This window comes from Tiliqua scincoides, chromosome 1 (genome assembly GCF_035046505.1).
Source record: "Tiliqua scincoides isolate rTilSci1 chromosome 1, rTilSci1.hap2, whole genome shotgun sequence".
Classification (NCBI taxonomy): Eukaryota; Metazoa; Chordata; class Lepidosauria; order Squamata; family Scincidae; genus Tiliqua; species Tiliqua scincoides.
In genome coordinates, this window is record NC_089821.1 from 215,626,905 (window position 1) to 215,650,253 (window position 23,349).

Below are 23,349 nucleotides of genomic sequence, written 5' to 3' on the forward strand. Positions count from 1 at the left end.
AAGACTTAAAGGCTTTTCTCTGTGGTAAACATAGCAAACCACTTCAGCCTTCCTTTCATAAGATACTTCCTATAATTGGTGCTATCCTTTGAATTCTTTCCATCAATATACTCCTTGAATTGTGGTGCCAAGAATTGAAGGCAGTATGATATCAAAGAAAGAACTAGCATAATCAGGAATGCTTGCTTTGCTCTCATTAAATCCATGCTGGCTGTTGTAATCCTCCTGTTTTTCCTCTAGGTATCTCCAAATTAAACTATCTCAAGGAGCATTCTCACTGCAGTCTTACCAAATTTTGTCCTATCTTGTTCCAATACGAAAGCCAGCTTTGTAGATGATGATTTTCCTACATATTAGCAGCCCAATCCTAACATGTCCTGGAGCAGGCCAGCCAACTGGCCTGTGTTTCATCCAGAGCAGGGCTGGACCAAGTTGCAGCACAACTCAGAGTAAGGGGAATTCATTCTTATGAAGGGGAATTCATTCCCCACACCCCATGTTGTGCAGCCGTTGCTCCTATGGAGCTTTTCGGATCTGTATCGCCTAAAGAGGTGGCACAGAGCTGAGGGACCTGGTGTAAGGCTGGGCCACTCAGGAGGGAGATGAGGATCTGGCCTAAGTACTGGATCCTGGTCCTGCCCCCTCCTGGCCCTGTTCTCCCACCAGCCCACCTGCCATCCCCCTGCCCTGAAACGCCTTTGTTCCACCCTCCTATCCTCGCCAACCCCCCGCGCTGACTGCCGTCGGCCTGCTTAACTCATTGGCTGGAGTTTGGGAAGCGGTGCAGGAAGCTGACACATGTCCCATTTATTTATTGTTAATAATTAATTATTAATTATAATCAGGGCCCTGTGCTCCAGAGGCTGCTAGATACCTTATGTATATAGTATATGTGTCCAGACATTTGCTATTCTCTCCCTAGAAATGGAGTCCTTAGAAACTCCATAAGGACTGTTTCCCCCAAACCTTTATAGTTGTTCCTAGGTACACAGAAGGCTGGAGAGAAAGATGGGCAGTTAGGGATTTCCAGGCCAGGCAAAAGCGTGAAATTGGATTCACACATGATTCACAGCACACCAATTATCAGAGAAAATCAGAAAATGTAACATTTAAATTTGGGGGTATGATGATTACCTCATTCCATAGCTTAGCATTCCAGTTAATGATTTTCTTCTGCAAACAGGGCAAGGGTGCTTGCAAAGTTTTGTTTTAATGTTTCAAAAACTTTTTGCAACCCACCAAAAATCGGCTTGCAACCCACTGGTGGGTCCTAACCCACAGTTTGGGAAACACTGCCTTGGAACACAATCCTGAGCTCAGCACTCCAGCTTTCCGCCGGAGTGCACTGTCGCAAACATGCCGTAAGGCACATCTGTGAGGCTTACCGCCTGGGCTAGCGCTGGGCAGGCACCCATCCTCCGCTGCTCGGTGGTCTCATGGACCGCCAAGCCATAGCACAGTAAGCGGGGGTGGGGAGGGGGCGGGGAGGAGGCGTTCTGGGGAGGGGGAGGCAGGCGGAGGGTGGAGAGAGGGGGGGAGGAGGCGTGACGGGGAGGCGGGAGACTGAGAAAGGGTGAGCAGGAGGCCTGCAGCAGGAAGGAGAGAGGTGGGTCCCATGGAGCTCTGCTCCACTGGATCCAAGGCGTTCGTGTGGGGCTCGGCGCCCTACACGAACGCCTTTACCTTTGCAGGGCTGCTTCCCTTACCTGGAAGAAGGGGGCAAAAGTCCCCTTCTCCCAAGGCACCGCCTGCAGCAGGCTGAGGCAGGCAGGATGTGGCGGGAGCCATTTTTGGTGCTGCTGCAGCCAGGCAGCTCAGGTTTGGGTGCTAGTCAATTGTCGTTTCCACTTCCTGTAATTTTACTTTTTAATGCTCAGATCATTAAAAAGATCACGATGCAACCACATATGTTGAAAATGGAGCACAATTTCTGTTTTCTTTCTTTATGCAAACCATGTTTTTTATATTTCTGAAATGCTGGTGCCAACAAGCAATGACTCATGAAAGCTGGTTTTATAAAAAAAAAAAGGTTGGCTATAAAACAAAGATACTTTAAAAAGTTGGGCTCTTTTTAAATTATTGTCACCAGTTTGCTATTTCAGAATGAGTGCCTTGTTAATTGTATTTACATTTTCAGACCTTAATAACCTAAAATTAGATCACCATCAACCATTGTGAGCCTGGTGAACAGTGTAGTGCTGCACCCGTGACAGAGAAAGAGAAAATGTGTTAAAATAATATTGCAATTTGAAAATGTTTCCTTAATTTTATTTAATAACCATAATTTAATTTTTGGCAGGGGAAAAGATTTTTCCCCACCAAGATCTTTTTTAAGAAAAGGACCGGGGAAATTAAATTCGATGGAAGTAAGCCAAAATATAGAAAGGCAGATTTTGCTGGCTGTGGTGTCTCCAATTAGAGTAGGCTTGAGTGACACATATATACTTAACATTTTTCTTCCTTTAAAAAAAAAATCTGTATTCAACATTGGAATAGTTACAGAAATAAATTTGACCCTCAAGTCTCAAACTCTGCCTTCCACTTGGCATATGGAACTCAATACTCCAGGGGGAAAAAGGTGGAGCAATCCCTCTGTGTGCACCCAGCTGTTGTCTAATGCTTGTACTTTACAGTGAAGAAAATTCCTTATTCTTATTTGTCAATCAGAAAGTCATTAACGTTATATGTAATGGATTAATAGTTGTTGTTTTCAGACTGTGTGTTAAATTGGTTTGTTTCATGCCCACACGTGTCTAATCGTTTTGTTCAGTATTGCCAAACTCCTGCAACTGCAATATCATTAAATATTATCAACATCTATGCTATGCCATTTTTTTTTGAGGCAGATCACATATGAATGAAACTCAAACACCTGGAATGTGGAGCATTCCATTTTTGGGGGGAACATTTTTCCTTTTTAAAAAATGAATTATTTAAAATGTAGGGCAGTCACTTAGAACACCTCTGTGTGCTGTTGCGGTCCAAACTTGGTTCATAGATGCAATGCATCATTTGAGCATAGGAGGACATTCTTACATGACAGTAAGATGAGAGGAGGAAATGGTCTTTCTGGTATGTAAGGATTTTAGAGGGCACTATGATGGTGCAATTCTTGGGTGGGCCTGCATAATTTTATGATGTTTACAAATATTTTATCTTTGCAACTGTTTCAATTAGGCAACTGTGAAGAGCCTAAAACAGCGACAGCAACACCATGCCTGCAGCCTCCTTCCAAGTCGATATGGATGGTTCACTTACAGTCTTCTGAGGGAAAATTAAGCATTGGTAGGGCAGGGAAGAGTAAAGTTAGCCCACAAATTTGTGTTGCTTCCCCTTAGCGCTGGAGACAAGATTATGTAAACGCTCTTCATTGCATAGCCCTGTCAGTTTCAGGAGAAATTCTGTCCCTGCATCCATATCAGGCAATACTGAGTTTACTCATCTTCATTCCTGATACAACTGCCTCACACATAAGATTTTTTATGTTGTGCAGCACTCATTTATTTCCTTTCTTCTATATGCAGTATGAATAATTTGATTGTTATGATTTTTTTTACTTTAGGATTTAAAAAGCACTACAGCAATTAAGCACAGTCTTGAAAAAGAGATCAGAACCCTACAAGATAGGCTGGCAGCTAACCAAAGGGCTTGGGAAGTTTCTCAGCAAGAACTGAGCCACCTAAAGAAGTGCTCCAGTGAAAAAGAAGAAAACTTGAAAAGCATCTTAGAGGAAGCCAGGGCTGAAAAAAACATGCACAGCGCATTTACAGAACAAATCATTGCTCTGCTCAGAAACAATTCCATTGTAGTTGGCCCTTCTAAACAGGCCATTGTGGAAAAAATTCAAGAAATGTGTCATGGAGAGGAAAACAAAAAAATAGTACGTGCATATCTGTTTTGATGGTGGGACATGTTTCACTTTTACTGCTCCTTTTCCACTCTCCTTGTATGTATTCCCTTACTAAAAAAAATTTAGCCCTGTCATTCTTCAGTGTAAGTTTTACAACATCCTTACTTCATCACGAGCAAGAGGGAGGCAGGGGAACTTCCCAGCTGGTCCTAGACATCCATGGCAGATGCACATTCATGTTTCCAGAGCCACGCAACCACACATTTTTGGCAGTAACCAGGCTGCTGCCCAAGCATTTGAATTTGGCTTCCTCAGTAGGGGTCTGCTATATTAGTATGCAGTTTGCAGGTTAGAGGGCTTTGGCTATCCCTGGTATGCAAAAAATGTTCTTGGGAACTGCCCATTTAGTTTGTACAAGCTTATGATCAAAGTATGTGCATATATAAATTACAGTCTTCTAATTCAATTAGATATAATTTAGAATATTTCCAGCTTTGCCAAATCACATGGCTTCTTGGGGTATCATGCCAGATGTCAAGTTTCCAGCACCTCCCATCACAATGCACAAAGTGATAATATTTTTTGTTTCTCTTTTGGTCTCTAGGTTGTGCTGAAACCTATCTGATAACAGGGAGGTTCATTCATTCCATAACTTTTATTAGGACCTTTTAGAGAATAAATTCCTCCCTTCTCTGGGCTTAATGTGTAAAGTTTTAGATGAAATAAACAAAATTAGGAGTAAGGTTTTAAATCCATCAGACTGTCTTTAAGAATGAAAGCTTGGTTTATTTTCTCTATATCTAGTTCTGTCTTTGCACTGTGTATAAAGCTGCTGTCCTTCTGTTTATAATTTCAATATACTGGAATTTAATATCTGAAGAGAATCGTTGTTGTAATTTCCTGTCGGTTCAGTTTTCTGCCTGTAAGAAATCTCGGAGGGAGACTGCAAGTCAAGTGATAATGATTAGGAACGCTGAATTTTGTCCACTAATTTTGGTCTCTGTTATTATGACTCATTTCTTATGCTGGGTCTCACTTTTTCAGCGCTTTGGTCTTTGTAGTTCGGGGAATGCCCAAAGTGTAGGGGTTGCTTTAGTACTATTCATTCTTAGTTATTAGTTTACCTGGAATTCAAAGTGCTTACTAAATATCTACATGCAATTATGTAAAAAAATTTGAGTAAAGGCAAAGCAGTGCATCCAAGACTCATATCTACATTGGATGCTTATACAGTAATACCTCCTAAAAAAATCTGTGGATGTGTTCCTACAAAACAGAGTGCTGTGGAAACAGTGCTATAGGAGATAATTCTAACAGTTACAGGACCATTGCATCCTGGATAACTGTGTCCCAGTCAAAGGTATTCCTGTATTGGACATTTGCATCCATTCTTTTTGTATCTCAGAGATTTGTGTCCCAATACATGTTGAAAATGCAAAGGTAGAGTTAGGCTTAGGGCTGGGATAAGAGGCCTAAGATAGTAGTTGCCCAGTTCTTGTGGAAAGTAAATAAGCGTGATGCAAAAAAAAAAAAAAACACCTCAAGACGCAAACAACCAGGGACACCAATGACTGGAACATATCTGACTTGCTGGGCACAATTGTCCAGGATGCAAATACCCAGTTATAACACTGTTCTAATGTAGATGCATTCAGAGGACTGTATTCACCAGTGTATTAAGTTGGAAGCTGCTACATAGTTCACCACCACTACTGTCACTCCTACAGGGCAGTGGTGGAAGATGATGGAAGGAGCTAGTCCCCAGAGGATGTGCCAGGTTGTGACTCCTCCTTGGGCTTCTTGTTGAAGAGGGCATCAAAGTATGCCCTTAACCACTATTTCCTCTCCCAGAGTATTTCCTGGCTGCAAGTGGTTGGTCCTGTGCTAGCCAGAATATATTGTTCACATTTGTGCAGTGCTAGCCAAAACATGCAGCTTCTGTTGGCTGGAAGCTCAGCTGAACTTTTCAATGGTTTTATGGATTTTGTTTCTTATAATGCTGTAAAAAGTACACTCAGAACAAAGACTGCTTTAACAAAACAGTGTTATGGAAAGCAGTGTTAAAGGAGGTAGTACAGGTCAGACCTTGTCATTCGTGGATTTGACTTAACGCGAATCCCCCAAATGGTGTTAAGGCCTGACCTGTATCCTCCAAAAGGGACCAGATCTGTGCCCTGAAGAGTGCGTATGAAGAGTGGTCTGAGACCTCCAGAAGACCTTAGAAAGGCACTTACAGTTTTTCAGGAAAAAAAAACTGGAAGTGCCTTTCTAACGTTTTCCAGAGACCTTAGAAAGCCTTCTGAGGCCCAGGGAGGCCATGCACTTGGGCCTCAGAACATCATCCAGATGTGTGCTCTGGTCATGTTCAGAGGTCTGGCATGCCCTGACCCACAAATTTGTTTATCCATGGGGGCTCGAGGAATGGAATCCCCACAGAAGCCAAGGTATGACTGTACTAAGGGTGCAATCCTAAACTTGTGTTAGGCCCAGGAGGGTCACAAATGTACTGTAAAGCACCTTTGCGCCTCCTTGTGTGTCAGCTGGGCAGCGCAGGGACACGTGCCAGCCCACTGGGGCTGAATCCAGCCTCTGCGCTGACCTGGGGAGAGAAGGTTGCATGGTCTGAGCTCGGCCGACACAGGGGTCTGGGGAGGGTGATGTTCCAGGGCAGGAGGAGGGCGGGTGAAGGCGTTCCAGGGGGCTAGCAGGTGGGCAGGAAGCAGGAGGTGGGGCTGGGACCTGGCAGTTATGCCAGATCCCAACTCCATTCCCAGAGCAGCACAGAGCAACTCCAAGCTGCTCTGTTCTCCTTGAACTTGTGCCACCTCCTGAGATGGCACAGGTACAAGGATACCCACTGGGACTGTGGTGGCCTACCCGGGAGTAAGGGGAGGAGTTTACCCAGGAGTAAGGGGAGGAGGTTCTGGCCGAGCCACTTCTGACCCCAATCTTGCGCTGCAGAAATGGCTTGACTGAAATGCATCATAAGATGAGTCTTCTATTGAGGAGATGTTGCATGTCTGGGTTCTGGATGTTATTAAAACTATACCTATGCTATTTGAGCTATAAATGAAGCATTTCGGCCAGTCTCCAACATCCCGTTTCTGGGCAAGGTAATTGAGCGGGTGGTGGCGTCCCAACTCCAGAGGGTCTTGGATGAAGCGGATTATCTGGATCCTTTTCAATCTGGCTTCAGGCCGGGCTTTGGGACGGAAACCGCCTTGGTCACCTTGGTGGATGACCTACGCCGGGGACTGGACAGGGGGAGTGCCTCCCTGTTGGTCCTGCTGGACCTCTCAGTGGCTTTCGATACCATCAACCATGGTATCCTTCTGGACCGATTGGCCGAGTTGGGAGTTGGAGGCACTGTTTTGCTGTGGTTCCGCTCCTACTTGGAGGGTCAGTCCCAGATGGTGGTGCTGGGGGATGCCTGTTCGACACCCTGGCGCTTGAGGTGTGGGGTGCCACAGGGCTCAATTCTGTCCCCCGTGCTATTTAACATCTACATGAAACCGCTGGGAAAGGTCATCCGGGGCTTTGGAGTGGGGTGCCATCAATATGCCGATGACACCCAGCTCTATCTCTCCTTTTCTCCAGACTCCAGGGTGGTGGTTGAGGGCCTGGAGCGCTGTCTGGAGGCAGTGAGGATCTGGGTGGGGGCTAACAAGCTGAAATTAAATCCGAATAAGACAGAGGCTCTCCTGGTTCAGAAATCCTCGATGCAGGTGCTGGACTATCGGCTTGCGCTGAATGGGGTTGCACTCCACCTGAAGGAGCAGGTCCGCAGCTTGGGGGTCCACCTGGACTCACACCTGTCCTGGATTCCCAGGTGGCGGCTGTGGCTAGGAGGGGCCTTCGCTCAGCTTCGGCTGGTGCGCCAGCTGCGGCCGTACTTGGATCGTGCAGACCTGGCCACAGTGATCCATGCCATGGTGACATCGAGGTTAGATTACTGTAACGCGCTCTACGTGGGGCTGTCCTTGAAGATGGTTCGGAAACTGCAACTAGTGCAGAATGCGGCGGCCCATGTGGTTACTGGAGGTATGCGGTTCGACCCTGTCAGTCCGCTTCTCCAGTGGCTGCATTGGCTGCCCATTCGTTTCCGGGCCCAATTCAAGGTGCTGGTTTTGACCTTTAAAGCCCTATACTGCTCTGGGCCAGGGTATCTTAGAGATCGCCTACTCCCGTACAATCCGGCTCGTCCTCTTAGGTCATCAGAGAAGGCCTTTTTACAAGTGCCGCCGCGTAGGGAGGTACGTGGGGCGGCGGCAAGAAATAGGGCCTTCTTAGTAGTGGCACCAATGCTATGGAACTCCCTTCCCCTTGACTTAAGAATGGCTCCCTCTCTTGAGACCTTTCGGCGAGGCCTGAAGACCCTTCTGTTTAAACAAGCCTTCTGAGTTCTCGGCCTTTTTAACATCTTTTTAAACATCTTTTAATATTTTTTACAGGCCTGATTCTTTTATGATTTGCTGCTGCTCTATGCTCTTTTTACCTATTTTTTATCTGACTGCTGTTTTTATGACATGCGTTAATATGTTTTTATTTGTTTTAAATTATGTTTTTTAATCTGTTGTAAGCCGCCTTGAGTCCCTTCGGGGAGAAAGGCAGGGTAAAAATAAAGTTATTATTATTATTATTTCAATGTTCAGACACATAGGGTCCCAGCCAAAGAAAGCTAGCTATGAGTAAGTCCTACCATTGCAAATAATGGGACTTATTTCGGTCATGACTAAGAGCCCAATCCTGAGCTCTGCACACTGGCTTACGGCTGGTGCGCACTGTCACAAACATGCCATAAGGCACATTTGCTAGGATTAGCACTGGCCCAGCTCCACAGACCACTCTGCAGTTACCCAAACTGTGGGGCGCAGAGAGGTGTGGGGGGGGGGAGTTGGAGGGGAGGCGTTCTGAGGCGGAAGGAGGGCGTGGAGAAAGTGATGAGGAGGCATGGTGAGGGGAGGGAGCGGAGGGTGGAACTGGTGGAGCTCATCTCCACTGGATCCTGAGCTCCGTGTCAGGCTGCATGACCTGACACAGAACTCTTTGAATTTGTGGCAGCTCCAGAGGTGCCGCAGAATAGAGTAGCCACATTGCAGGACTATTTTCCTTACCCAGGTGAAGGGGATAAATGTCCCTTTCCCCCAAGGAGCTGCCAGCGGCTACCCAGTTGCACTTAGATGCACTTAGGATGCTGCGGCAGCCATTTTCAGTGCTGTGGCAGCCCTACACTCCAGGCAGCTCAGGATTGAACTGCCTCTTCTCTCACTGATTTCAATGATGCTTAGTCATGGCTTGCTTTCTTTGAATACAAAGAAGAGTAGGATAATTTTTTGGTTCATAAGGCCTCTTTTTGTTCTCTGTTACTAGTTTACATTAATCTTGGGCTAGGCTAAGTTCTTATCACAACCATCCTGTTGACTAGGTAGCAATGAGAAAGCAGTGTACTAGATTGGTCTTTCCATGTAGAAATGGTTTTCAAGCAACTGCTAGGATGCAACTGATGAAGATGAAATCAGGGTCAAGGTCTGCTAAATTTTGATGGTGTTGGCTTTATTGTAAATGGCATTTCGTTGTTTGGATTATAGTCCAAATTGATTATGGTCCAAATAAAAGGGGAAGGTAACAGTTGCTGCAAAATTTTATTGGAAATTTATTAAGACTCTCTGCATGGTCACAAACAAGGAGCCTTCTGACCTGTATATTTAATGCCACCAGTTACCTGCTGATGGGCACTTTGGAAATGGTTTGATTGTCTGTTGTATTTGTTTTAAGTAGTTTCACATTTTTCAAATGTGCTATAAAGATGTTAATATTTAGCAAATGATCTTTTATTGGGGGGAAAAAATGAAACAAAAGCGAGTTTCCAAATGAAACCATCCTAGCTCATGGCTAGGAAGCTTGGTATTACTATCAGTAGAGTGGAAAGAACCCACACATCTTTCTTGCCACCTACTCTCTGGTGTTCTGTGAAGCTTTCTGTAAAACAAAAAAACCAAAATCTATTTGCCAGAGCAAAGGTAGTCTTTGACAAATAGAATTCATAGAACTGCCACAAAAAGGCAAATGCTGTGTCTACGCTGTCCTAGGCTGATGCCCATTAATAGAGCAGTGTGGTACTCTGTGCCAGCTGGGAATTGAATTGGTATTAGGGTTGCAGCACTACTACCAGAAAATGCTTTTCTCCTTGATCTCCTTCTGTAAACTGCCTCAGCCTTGGGCCTTGAATTGCCATAATGCCCTCACAAAATGCAAGAGTGCAGCACAAGGATCCTATACATGCAATTCCAATCAATATATGCAATTATCACCTTTACATACTATCACTATTGAGCATATTTATTCTTAAGTATACTACCCTTCCTTCAAGGAGCTCGAGTTAACGTAAATGGCCTTTTAGCCTTACAACAACCATGTGATGACTGAGAGTTTGTGACTGGCTCAAGTTTCATGGCTCAACAGGGAACCTGAACCCAGGCCTTCTTGGTCTAAATCCACTTCTTTAACCACTACACTACAATGACTCTTGTGATCATTGATGTGTGAGGGAGATGGGGTCATGAGCAGTATTTTTGCACCATAACTTAGCTGATTTTTTTTAAAAAGAGTGGATCCATTATCTCAATGGCAGAACAATTTTGCTCTTTTTATAAGCTGGCCTAAGTGGAAGTTGGTGGGAACTTGGAGGCCAAAGGAGTAGAGCTGAACAGTGCTATGAAGCATAGTGTGGCTTTGGGTGGGAATAGGATAGATTTGTATTCAAGTCTGTAGCTGCCATTTGTATGGCCTTGTGAGATTCATTCTGTCTTAGTTTCTGTTTTCTATCTGTAAAATGGTAATAATGGCAGCCTACCTCATAAAGATGTTGTAAGATGTTTATACACTTGAGGGCACAATCCTAACCAACTTTCCAACACTGACATAGCTGTGCCAGTGGGGCATGTGCCACAGTTGGGGGGGGGCAGTTATGGAGGCCTCCTCAAGGTATGGCAGTGTTTGTTCCCTTACCTCGAAGTTGCATTGCCCTTATGTCAGTGCGGGAAAATGGGTTAGGATTGCGCTCTAAGTGTATAGTTGTTAGTTGGCAACCTTAAGTCTCAAGAGACGATGGTATCGCGCTCTGAAAGGTGGTTTTGGAACATCGTCTAGTGTGGCTGAAAAGGCCAATCCGGGAGTGACAATCCCTTCCACACTGGGAGCCAGTGTAATGTGTCCCTGGTCTGTCTCCCTGGCTATGGGCCTTCCTTCTTTGCCTCTTTGCCTCAGACTGTTGGCCAAGTTCTCTTCAAACTGGGATAGGCCATGCCGCACAGCCTGCCTCCAAGCGGGCCGCTCAGAGGCCAGGGTTTCCCACTTGTTGAGGTCCACTCCTAAGGCCTTCAGATCCCTCTTGCAGATGTCCTTGTATCGCAGCTGTGGTCTACCTGTAGGGCGTTTTTCTTGCACGAGTTCTCCATAGAGGAGATCCTTTGGGATCCGGCCATCATCCATTCTCACAACATGACCGAGCCAACGCAGGCATCTCTGTTTCGGCAGTGCATACATGCTAGGGATTCCAGCACGTTCCAGGACTGTGTTGTTTGGAACTTTGTCCTGCCAGGTGATGCCAAGAATGTGTCAGAGGCAGCGCATGTGGAAAGTGTTCAGTTTCCTCTCCTGTTGTGAGCGAAGAGTCCATGACTCGCTGCAGTACAGAAGCGTACTCAGGACGCAAGCTCTGTAGACCTGGATCTTGGTATGTTCTGTCAGCTTCTTGTTGGACCAGACTCTCTTTGTGAGTCTGGAAAACGTGGTAGCTGCTTTACCGATGCGTTTGTTTAGTTCGGTATCGAGAGAAAGAGTGTCAGAGATCGTTGAGCCAAGGTACATAAAGTCATGGACAAGCTCCAGTTCATGCGCAGAGATTGTAATGCAGGGAGGTGAGTCCACATCCTGAACCATGACCTGTGTTTTCTTCAGGCTGATTGTCAGTCCAAAATCTTGGCAGGCCTTGTTAAAATGATCCATCAGCTGCTGGAGATCTTTATAAGTGTATAAAACACATTGAAAATTCATATAGAAATAGAAAGTAGTAAGAGAAATAACTGTTTTTAATTAGTTGCTTTTGCATACAGGAACCATTTTTTTCTTTAAAAACAAAGGCAGAGTAATTCATAGCACCTCTTCATGTACACTTTCTCATTTTCTAAACCAGTTTTCAAAGTGGAGGGTAGGGGAGCGTTTGAGAAAAGAATCAGTGGGTGTTAAGGGGCTTGTGCAGACAGGTTGGGAAAAACTTTTGCTCCCTGCTGAACTTTTGCTCCTTCCACAAAACTAGCAAAATGTCTTAAATGGGACAACCAGAGCTGAAGCTTATGTTCTTGTCATGGGAAAGTCATTCCTGTTCCATGTCTCTGGTAGTTGTTGCGAATGAGAATAATTTATTGTAAAATGGCAAAGTATTTGGCAGTGTTACTTTTTGATGACATCTCTGTGACAAAAATAATGACTGTTATAGCTTTGAGAGAGGGAAGATGCAGAGGATGCAGGCTGGGAAGTTCTAGTACCACAGGGAATGATGATGAGATTACAGACTATTTATACTCGGATTTTTTATACACAGATTTGAGTCAACCTGAATGGCCCCTGCTAATGAGAAAGAATGTGCTGATCCCTGGAAAAGGGGAAAAATGCATCCCTTTAAAATCAGTTTTAAAAACTGAACAGTCCTTTAACAACAGCATCCTTAATGAGGGAGAGAGAGGGCAGCAGGCTAACAATCCCTCAGTCCTTCTCTCTTCTGCAGACCCCTCCCTTCCCCCAGCAGAAAGATAGGTGATCATTTTGCATTGGTGAAGTGAGGGGCTGAGTGAAGTACTGATGGATTGTCTTCTTAATGACTCCTACCTTAGAGTCAAAAGGTCAGCAAGGCTGTTTTTTAATCACTGAAGCAAAGAAACTTTGTTTTTTAAATTGATTTGCTATAGTGGTTGTTTTTTTTTTTTAAATCCACATGAGTGCTTGGAATGGAACCCACAGGAATATTTAGTCTCAACCTATATTCTGTCGGGTTCCACAGGAGGCAGAGTGCTCTATGAGTGGCTTGGCAAAATATTTGAGGGTCCCTGCAGAAGATGCATACAGTACTTGGCTGTATAGAAATTGCAGCTCTCAGTGAAACCAAAGATGGAAAAAAATCAAATGCATTTGCTGGAGAAAAGTGAGCCTTTGGCAAACTTTACACATAGAACAGGCTTTAAAAGGTGAACAGGGTCCCAGAGTGATGTCCATTAAGGAAGAAGCTTTACAGCCTCTGGAGAATCCTTTTTGAAGTTCAAGAGCTGAAGTAACAAAAGTCAAAAGGGACTTGAACATGCTCTCCACTTTCTGTTCCCAAGCAAGTGTTATCTTTGGCTTTAGCTTAGATCCACTTATATTTGGTAAACCATCTTATGTCCTATTGATTCCAAACAAGTGTAGAATTAGTTCCAACATGAAACATTTTGGGGTTTGCTGTTGAACCATTTTATTTTATCTAATATATCTGGCTGTGCTCCATCATTACACAGAGTTTACACCTGCAGGAGCTGTCAAAACGATGTGGATGTGTTTTGCAATGGATTATTATAATATGGTTTGCTTTGGGCTACAGTGAGTCATTTCTATGCTTCCCACATATTTGCTGTCTAGTCTCCACCCCTCCAAGGGCCAGCAGAACAGTGCTTTTGAATCAGTAATAGCTTGCATAAGAACATAAGAACAGCCCCACTGGATCAGGCCATAGGCCCATCTAGTCCAGCTTCCTGTATCTCACAGCATTATGTCATTAATTTATAACTGTAAATAAATTACAAGGTAATTATGGTCCTTTTTGCAATTTTGTCTCAATTTGTGTTTGGGCATAAGAACATAAGTGCCCTGTTGGATCAGGCTAAAGGCCCATCTAGTCCAGCTTCCTGTATCTCACAGTGGCCCACCAAATGCTTCAGGGAGCACACAAGAAAACAAGACACAACCTGCATGCCCTCCCCTGGTGCCCTCCCCTGGTGCCCTCCCCTGCATCTGGCAATCTGAGGTAGCCTACTGCTAAAACCAGGAGCTTGCACATACCTCCCATGACTTGTAACCCTTGATGCACTTTTCCTCCAGAAATTTGTCCAGTCCTGTCTTAAAGGCATCTAGGAAAAATGTCATCACTAATTCCTGTGGCAAGGAGTTCCATAGTCTCATTACACACTGGTTAAAGAAATATTTTCTTTTGTTTGTCCTAACTGCCCAACACTCAATTTTAGTAGATGTCCCCTGGTTCTGGTGTTATGTGATTGGGTAAAGAACATCTCTCTATCCACTCTATCCATCCCCTGCATAATTTTGTATGGCTCAGTCATGACCCCCCTCGGGCGGATCTTTTCCTGGTATTACCTTACCTACAGCCCAATCCTATCTAAACTGCTCTGCGCCAATGCAATGGCACCAGCACAGCTTCCACTGCATCCCATGAGGGTAAGGGGACATATATCCCCTTGCTCTAGGGAAAGGCCCAGTCACCATTATGGGTCTGTTTAGACCCATGCTAGTAATATCGCTGGCACAAGTCCAAGTTGATCCATATAAGTGGATCAGGTCTGGGGAGATGGATAGGATATGGTAAGCGCTGGTGTTACCAAACCCACCACCTCTCGGACCTGATCCACCTACCTCCATCACTGTCCTTCCCTCACCCCATGTTGCATAGTACAGGATTTCCTGACTCTGGCAGGTGCCACACTTTAGTCTGGTGTTGGCAGGACAGTGCAGGCCTTCTTGCTAGCACTGCAATCTGGTGCACTGTGGCAGCATGCTTTATGGCATGTTTGCAACAGTCTGCACTGGCAGAGCACACTCTGCCAGTGCAGGGAGATCTTAGAATTGTGCCATTGGTTATGCTGTTGGCATTCAACAACAGCTTTCTTCTTCTGCAATCGGACAAAGCATTGTTTTCCCATCTTCTGACCAAGATCAGAGAGTTCAGTTTATATCTTATTGCTCAATTTTGGTCTTTTTAGCTTTAGCTCTTTTGCTTGTGTCTCCTTATGGCTGTTTATGCATCCTATAGCTTTTTTGCCCTGTGTGTCTCAATCTCTGGTAACAGAATCTTTCTGTATTTGAAATGCTGTCATCTCTAAGTGCTGAAGCTGCCAATGGAAAGGAGAGAGTTGTGTGCAGCAGCACTTGAAAAATCAGCCAGCTTGCAAACACAAGGACCACATGTGCTAGTCAAGAAGACTATTTTGAGGATAGTCTGAGGATGGAACTAAAACAAATAAATAGACTCTATCTAAACTGCTACAGAAGAGTACAATTAAATTTGAACTGTTTTATGAGTGTGGCAAGTGAAATGTAATTTAATATTTTCCATTTGGGGATTCCTGTAAGAACTGTGCACGTTAACAAAGTACAGTGTTCGTTGTTTATATGGTTTTGTATAATAGAATTTGTCTGCTTTTGGCTGAGGCTACCTTTGATTTAGGTTTTAGTGTTTAAAATTATTTCAGTTATAAAATGTTTTAAGTAATTTGTGATGTTAAAACATCCCAGCCCTTAATGTCAAACATGTTTTTAAAGGAGGTCGGTGCTCTCTTCTCCACTCATGACACCATTCCAAAAGGCGGCTTTTGCTTACCTCAGCCACTTGTCATTGTCAGTTTTTGATGGACCACATCCTTGTTCTTGGGTGCCTGGCCAAAGTGTAGTCTGATGGCTTTTCACACCATACAGCAAACCTTCTGGGAATCTAAAGGAGATAGCTATCTGATGGAGTATGAATTCTCTTCTCTTACCTTTCTTTTTCCTGCCTGCCCTGAACTGTAGTCCTACTCCTTTGAGTCAGTCTCTTTGTCTGCCCTTTTTTCCAATGTCCTTGGTTGTGAGGAGAGCTGCTGGTTGATATCCTCATTGTAATCTGAAGAAGTCTTTCAGCACATATAGACAAATTCCTGTGATTTTTTTTTTCTTCAAACATTGGGCCCTCATGTAGAAGATGTAAAACCCAGGTCTCACAGGTCAAAGGCACGGTAGGGCAACAGATGCACATACACACAGTTTGGAGCATCTTCCATGTGATGACTGATCCATGCAGCTGCCATAACATGTAGTATGACTTGTCCCATGGATCATCTGCATTGCATGAGGAATCTCAGCACTAGACTTCTATTCATGGAAAAATCCCCCTGTTTTGTATGACCCAGACAGTGAATGGCACTAGAAGTTACCATTCAATGATCATTTCAGCCAGCCGCTACTGTAGAACGATAATATTCGTTGACTTAAAATAATTCATCTTACACTTTAAAAAATACGTTTTTCAAAAGGTCTTAATTAGGTTTAGATTCTTAATCTATATCACTTCTTGATTCTCAGCACATTACAAGGTATTATGTTTGATTGAAATTAATGAGGCTTAAATCCAAATAATATGTTTAGAATTGGATTGGATTCATTGATTATGCTTCGGTTTAGCTGAAGTAATAGTAAATGATCATTTTTGTTTTATACACTAGGTATAAAATATTAAAAACAAGCAAAAACAAAACAAAAAACCTTTGTTTCTGGAGCAAATAGCTGGAGGGTGTGAAAATAATGTTTAAAATGTGATTGTCAAAACTGGTACATAGTACTCTCATGAACAGTCTGTGAGATCATCCCAAACATTCAAGTAGTCAGAAAAACTGATGAAAAAGAGAACTAATTAACATAAAACTTAGGTGCTCAGGAATGTCCTCCTGTTTTATGTGCTTTAGCACAAGAGTGGAGATTTGGGAACATGGCATGAGTTTCTTTTGCATAGCAGCACTGCTTGTTTTCGTTTGTGAACTGTGGCACCAAAGTGCAGCGGGCAATTTCTCATATATGCTGTGTGAACAGGTATGGTATCAGTAGGGGCTGTACCAGGGTATCATCAGACATTGGGGCAGCAAATGAGAGCTGCAGGTTATTTTCCATTCCAGCCTCTGCCTTGTTTTCATTTTTTCCCCCCTAGATGGTATCTCAGCTTGAAATCCAAATGGCTAAACTGACTGAGACACTGGAAACTCAGACCGCATTGTACCAGGAGGCTATGCAGAGGGCCAAGAAAGCAGAAAACAAATCTGAGACTCTCCACAATCAATTGATGCACCTGGAAGAGGAGCTTCTGTCTGGGGACGTGTTGCAAGATGCTTTCAAGCTTGAGAAACAAAAAGTAATAGCTTTGGTTTGTAGGAAAGGCACAAAGCCAGCTTCAGAGAAAACTGACGTTAATGATTTGGTCCTGAATGCACCAAAAGTGGATTTATGTACTACTGTGCTGGTGCATACACATTACTACAAGCATGCTTTCACATACATGTAGCTCTTTAAGTCCACTTGGTGTGGGGTCTGCTCATTCACAATTATCAGAATGGTTTATTAAGTTGACAGCCAGGCACTTGAGGATTCACTTGAGTGAATCATACCTTACTGCGAGGCTGGATGTCAAGAGAGCCACAAACAATATTTATCATTTATGTTCAGTCCAGTGAAAGAGAAGCCACGATTCGTTTCAACCTGTCTGAGAAAATTTAGTAAGATTTCTGGCTGCCAGCCTTGGAACGCCTGAGGAGCTGTATTTTGGAATTAGCACTGCCTATTGTTTGACTGCTTCTGAATTCCAGTAACACCTGCAGTGTTACTAAACAGAAAACTAAACTAACCAGAATACTATTCTGCAATATTACAGAATTATGGCAGAGATGCCTCTGTCATATCTGTAGTTACTTTTTTTTAAAAAAAGATCCCTAAGCTAATGCATAGTGAAACAACTTGTAGCAATGAACTACACACATTAACTTTGTATTGTGTGACAAATGCTTCCTTTTGTTCCTGCTGAACGCAGTTACCAATGAGTTTCTTTGGATGATGCTGAATTCTACTGCTATGTAGGGATATAAATTCTCTAGACAGACAGGTTCTCTGGCACATTCACAATTATATAAACCTTAGTCCTATCTTAACACAACTAATGTTAAGATGTTACATAACTAACGTTATGTTAAACACTTACTGTGATCCGACAAGCATGTATGTTTATTGCCAGTGGTTCCAACAAAAGCTTCTCTCCTAGGGCTTTTAGCAGCTTCAGGACATAGTTTTTGTAGGGACCAGATTGCCAGGGGGAAAGGGTGGTCTGTTCCCCATGTGATCCCAATTCTGATCTCTCTATAGCTGCTGTTTAACTTTAAAAAACAAAGCCACATGGAACCACTACTCTCAGACCCTGCCCAAGCTTCAAGAAAAGTCACAGCTGAGGATTCAATTCTAGTGTAGGCAAGCAAGGGTCAGATTGTCGAGCAAAGTCATGAGGATCAAAAGGGCCAGAGGCAGAAGACATGGTCAGAGACTGCTGATTGAGGTGCTGTCCTAGTATCTATCCGAGTCAATGAAATTTTCAGACTGAGGAGCCAACTCAAGGAGAGTTCTCAGAGGGCTAGCAGAGCTATTATTGGCTCCCCAGATCATGTTTTTCTTGCACTGACTGGCTGCAGTTTCCTTTCTTGCTGTTGTCTGAAGACTCTGTAGAGCAGCAGTTCTGAGGCCCTCCAGAACCTCCCTCTGTAATCACTGTGGTTCAAGATCCCTCCCTAATTCCTTACAGCTATGCATTTAATGTCGCATGTAGTCAAGTCCTTCTCCTTCTGGGTTTCTATTCCTCTTCAGCCTTAGTTTCACATTTCTCCTAATGTTAATTTGAATTATATTTTCACATTAAGTATTGAGAAGAAAAAGATGCCACATACAATACAATAAATCCTGATTAAATGTTCCCTTTTAGATTATTTGCATATGCTGAAAGATGAATGCCAAGACAGGTTACTGCTAAAAGAGAAAGCAGTAATTTTTTCCTGCTGGCTAATTCCTGCAGCAAAAAATATTAGGTATAGAAATAAATCTTTTATCAAAGCAGTTACTAAGGTAGAAGAATGCAGTTTTCATTTCTGAATGTGCCAGATGACATTTTTGTTGCTTCTTTCCATTTTTTCCCATATTTTCTTTCTGAAGTATATTAAGTTTCTGGAGCAGCTTTCTGAAATGATGAATCTTGACAGCATGGCAGCTGATATTGGATTTGACATGAGGTTGGATGCAGTATTGGCCCGGGCAAAGCAGTTGACCAAATTGGAAGGACATGCATTGACTGAAAATAAGATCCTGGCTCGGAATCTGCAAAGGAAGGTAGGAAAAGTATAGCAAAATTTGAGAATATTCTACATTCGTAGGTGATAAGACTTGCAGCACTATCCTGTGCATGTTTATTAAGAAGTAAATCCCACTGAATTCAATGGGACTTACTGCCAGGTAAGAGTGTCTTGAGTTGTAGCTCCAGTGGGGATGAAATTGATGATGTTGTGTTGAACACTTTGTTTTATTCTTAAATGTAGCTGAAAACTCAGAAAGAGAAACTTGACACCAATGAGCTACACATGAACCTTTTGCGACAGAAGATTGTTCAGTTGGAAGAAGAGAAGCAAGTGCGCACAGCCCTGGCCGTGGAAAGAGATGAGGCCAACCTTACAGTCAGAAAATTACAAAAGAAAGTGGAGAGATTACAAAATGAACTTGCTTTGGCAAGAGAAACAAATACAGACCTGAGAGTTAAACTGGCCGACACCAATGAACTGAAGGTGGGTAATAAATTTAATCTCACTTTAAACCCATATTTGAAAGGTGTCTCATTGCAAGCAGTCAGTCTTGTAATGCCAGGTGCATTTAAATATATGCATACAAAACCCATCTGTGTCAATTGCTCAAGAAAAGGGTAATTCACCAATGAAAAGACATTTGTGGTGTTTAGACTCAGTGTGTCACTAAAGTTCTGTGCGTGTGCGTGCATGTGCCTACAACTTAGCTGGTGGCACTGTTGTAAGGTGAACTGTCTGAGAGCAGAATGTTTCCGTTCAAAGAGAAATTGTGTGGCAAGGTATCATGACTCCTAGGCATGAAACCTCCACAGGATTGGCCTGCTGAAAGGAAATTAGTAGACACACAGCAGTCCTAACTTGTGCTGGGACAGGCAGGCCAGCTGGCCTGTGCTGTATCCAGTGCAAGTTTGGGGCTGGCTGAGGCAAGGGGAAAAATTTTCTTATGCTGGTGAGATCCACAGCAGCCCCGATGGGGTTATTCAGATCTGTGCCACCTAAAGAGGTGGCACAAATCCAAGGCCATTGAGGAGACATTCCTGAGCGAGGAAGAGCCAAATGGCAGTTGGCTCCAGCTGAGACAATGAAGCAGTCATGTCTCACATGTCCCTCTGAACATGTACAACGAGTTATCCTTAATAGAGGCATATGCAGGTGAGCATATAAAGAGAGAAAAAGGATGGGAATAATTTGCCTATGTGATTTTGTCATGGATTCCATGTCATTGGACCTTGTATCTCTTGCATTTCATGGCCTTTTGGCCCCACTGTTGACAATCACATTGAGGCAATCCCCTCTGGAATTTGTTCACAGATCAAAACACTGGAGCAAGACAGAACCATAGAAGATCTAAGCAAGTCCCAAGAGAAACTGGAAAAGATGAAGATGAAGGCTGAGAAGCAACTGACTGCTATCCAATCGGAATTGCATGTTGTGGAGCGTGAAGCAAAGGAGGATAAAGAGAAGACCAGAAGCTTACTGGAATCGGTTTCCAGTGAATCAAAAACACTTAAATCTACTCTGGAAGAAGTAATGAAAAGAGAGAGACAGGTATGCATCAATACAGCTGATTAGTGACATGAAGCATTGGGCTACTTAGTATCCAAAATAATTTTGTGTATATGTTTACAGGGTTGCATTCCTTTTATTGGCATGGTTTTAGTATTATTGTTTCATTTGTAAGAAGTAAAATTTAAGGTAAGTTATTTCACTTCAAGGGAGACTGGAAAAACAATTGTTACAGCGCACAAATGGTTGGCAACCTTCAGTCTCGAAAGACTATGGTATAAGCCTACAGCACCTGGTATTCCCAGGCGGTCTCCCATCCAAGTACTAACCAGGCCTGACCCTGCTTAGCTTCCAAGATCAGACAAGATCACTCAAGTGATCCATACATCAGTGGAGACACGAACAGGTATAGTTCTACTGTTCTTAGAACGCAATCCTAAACACTTACTAGAGAGTAAGCCCCAATGAACAAAATAGGATTTACTTCTGAATCAACATAGAATAGTAATCTATACAAAAATACTTTGCAAGATCAGCCTTGTTTTATTAGTTCTTTGTTTCTCAGTCTGAAACGCACACTGAGTACTGATTCACTGGAAGATAGAATATTGATTGATGGTTTCTAAAGGCTTGTGTACATAAAACAGAATTTATATATTCAATTTCCAAACTGTAGGTCGTCACAAGACATGACGTTACCAGGTAGTTACCAGGTTTGCACAGAGTTTTATAATCACATAAAAGGAAGAACATGCTTTTTAAGTGATCACAAAGCATTGGGTTCAAGCTTACCCTCATAAATCACAAACGTTCAGAAGTTCCCACTTAAACGCAAATAACCTCCACAGTTGGGAATTGTTACAATTCAGTTTGTTGAAACAAGCATGCCAAGCTAGAATGCTGAATGTTGGGAGTATCAGTTGGCTCCGGCAACAAAAGAACTTAGGAGGAAGACCTCCCCAGTCAGCTGTCATGAAAAACAGAAATCTGCAAGCTTTCATGTTTGGTGCCTAGCCCAGTGATATGAGCAATTGGAAAGAAGAATTTGGAGGGAAATTGTGTGTTTGCTTAGACCAGTGTTTCTCAAACTGTGGGTCAGGACCCACTAGGTGGGTCGCATGCCAATTTCTGGTGGGTCCCCATTCATTTCAATATTTTATTTTTAATATATTAGACTTGATGCTTGACCGTGGTATGTGACTGCATTTGGAGAAATGTTACAAACCTGTACTTTTAACAAGCTACTATGTATAGTCTTTTAACAATGTTAGTAAATGAAACTTACTCCTGGGTAAGTGTGGGTAGGATTGTTAAAAATTTTCCTGCTTAGTAATGTCACTTCCGGTCAGGACATCACTTTCGGTGGGTCCTGACAGATTCTCATTCTAAAACAGTGGGTCCTGGGTACTAAATGTGTGAGCACCACTGGCTTAGGCAACTTTAAGGATTGTTAGGGGAGACCCCTCCACCCTTATAAGGTGCCCTGTAACAAGGGACTATAGTGGCCTGCTAGTTAGAAGTTCACTGGCATTCTAAATGGTTTTTATAGTTTTGAAATACATTGATAAAAAGTAACTATAACACTATAGTCCAGTTACTTTTTGCTTAGCAAAGCCACTCATGTTCCACCAGTTCTGTGAGCATTATGCATCTACATCATTGTCCAGTTGGTACACCATCTGTGAAAATATGAAGGTGTGTTCAATGGAGATGAAAGTGGCCCTCAATGTTGATAAACTACTGCATCGCATTAAGTTTTCCACAGGATGCAGCCCTCACTACTTTCCATATGACACCCTCGTATAGAACTTGTTTGGATCATAATTAGAAGCTGACTACCAATTGCAACAAGATTAAGGGCAAGCTCATGCACAGAACATTGAAGTAATATGTGTTGCTGAACCAGCATGTGTATTCACCACTTGAGAATTAATACAAGATCCAGGAAGACATAGGAATATACACAGTTTCCATCATATCCACCTTTCCCTGCTTCTGTAAATATAAAGGTTACAGAGACTGAGTGAATCACACAAGTTTTTGCCTGGGGGCCCAATACTATCCAACTTTCAAGCACCAGTGCAGCTGTGCCAATGGGGTGTTTGCTGCATCCTGTGGAGGGCAGTCACAGAGGCCTCCTCAAAGTAGGGGAGCATTTGTTCCCTTATCTTGGGACTGCACTGTTGTTGCATTGGCACTGGAAAGTTGGATAGGATTGGACCCTGGGTCTCTTGTTATTTTGTATATATTGTAAAAAGCTATGGTACCTCTGTCCAATAACTTCATTCAATCAGATTTTGTCATCCATTTCCTCTCCCTTAAATGTGAGGGTTCTTTGTACCCATAGCAAGAGTTCACTATCAAATAATCTCTAAGAGGGAAAGTACGAAGTGCTTACCATCTGTTGGTGTAACTGAGATGGAGTGACTCCACTGTGGATCCAGAGTGTGAAGACATCCAGAAACTGGACAGGCAGGAGGCTTGCAGAAAGATCAGTGGCAGATACATAGACAGGTTAAGGACAAAATTGGTACACGTTTATCACATGTTGCTAGTTGCCAGAGCCAACATCTCCATTATGGTTATTATACTGATTGTATAGCCTATATATCAAGACTTGTCTTTTGAGGAACGGTGGCATGTGCTGCCCTGCAGAGGCTTTGTAGAGGGTGCAGAGGCAAGCTGCAAGAGTTTGCTCATTCCAGCAGTGACTGGCAATGACACCATCACCAGATGTCATCAGCCAAAGGAATGCTACTGGCTCCATACAGAAGTAAATTGCTGAGACACTGTTTCATTGGCACCAGGCCTTAAGAAGAA

The 23,349-nt window shown here is 43.3% G+C and overlaps 1 protein-coding gene across 1 annotated transcript in view; it reads left to right on the forward strand.

Moving 5' to 3' along the window:
* Window positions 1-23,349, forward strand: part of CCDC170 (coiled-coil domain containing 170) — a 51,297-nt gene that overhangs the window by 25,650 nt on the left and 2,298 nt on the right. The window contains exons 6-10 of the mRNA XM_066622755.1: window positions 3,563-3,880; window positions 16,848-17,048; window positions 18,884-19,057; window positions 19,264-19,506; window positions 20,335-20,571. Coding sequence (XP_066478852.1) covers window positions 3,563-3,880; window positions 16,848-17,048; window positions 18,884-19,057; window positions 19,264-19,506; window positions 20,335-20,571 — 1,173 coding nt within the window. The remainder of the gene's footprint in view (window positions 1-3,562; window positions 3,881-16,847; window positions 17,049-18,883; window positions 19,058-19,263; window positions 19,507-20,334; window positions 20,572-23,349) is intronic.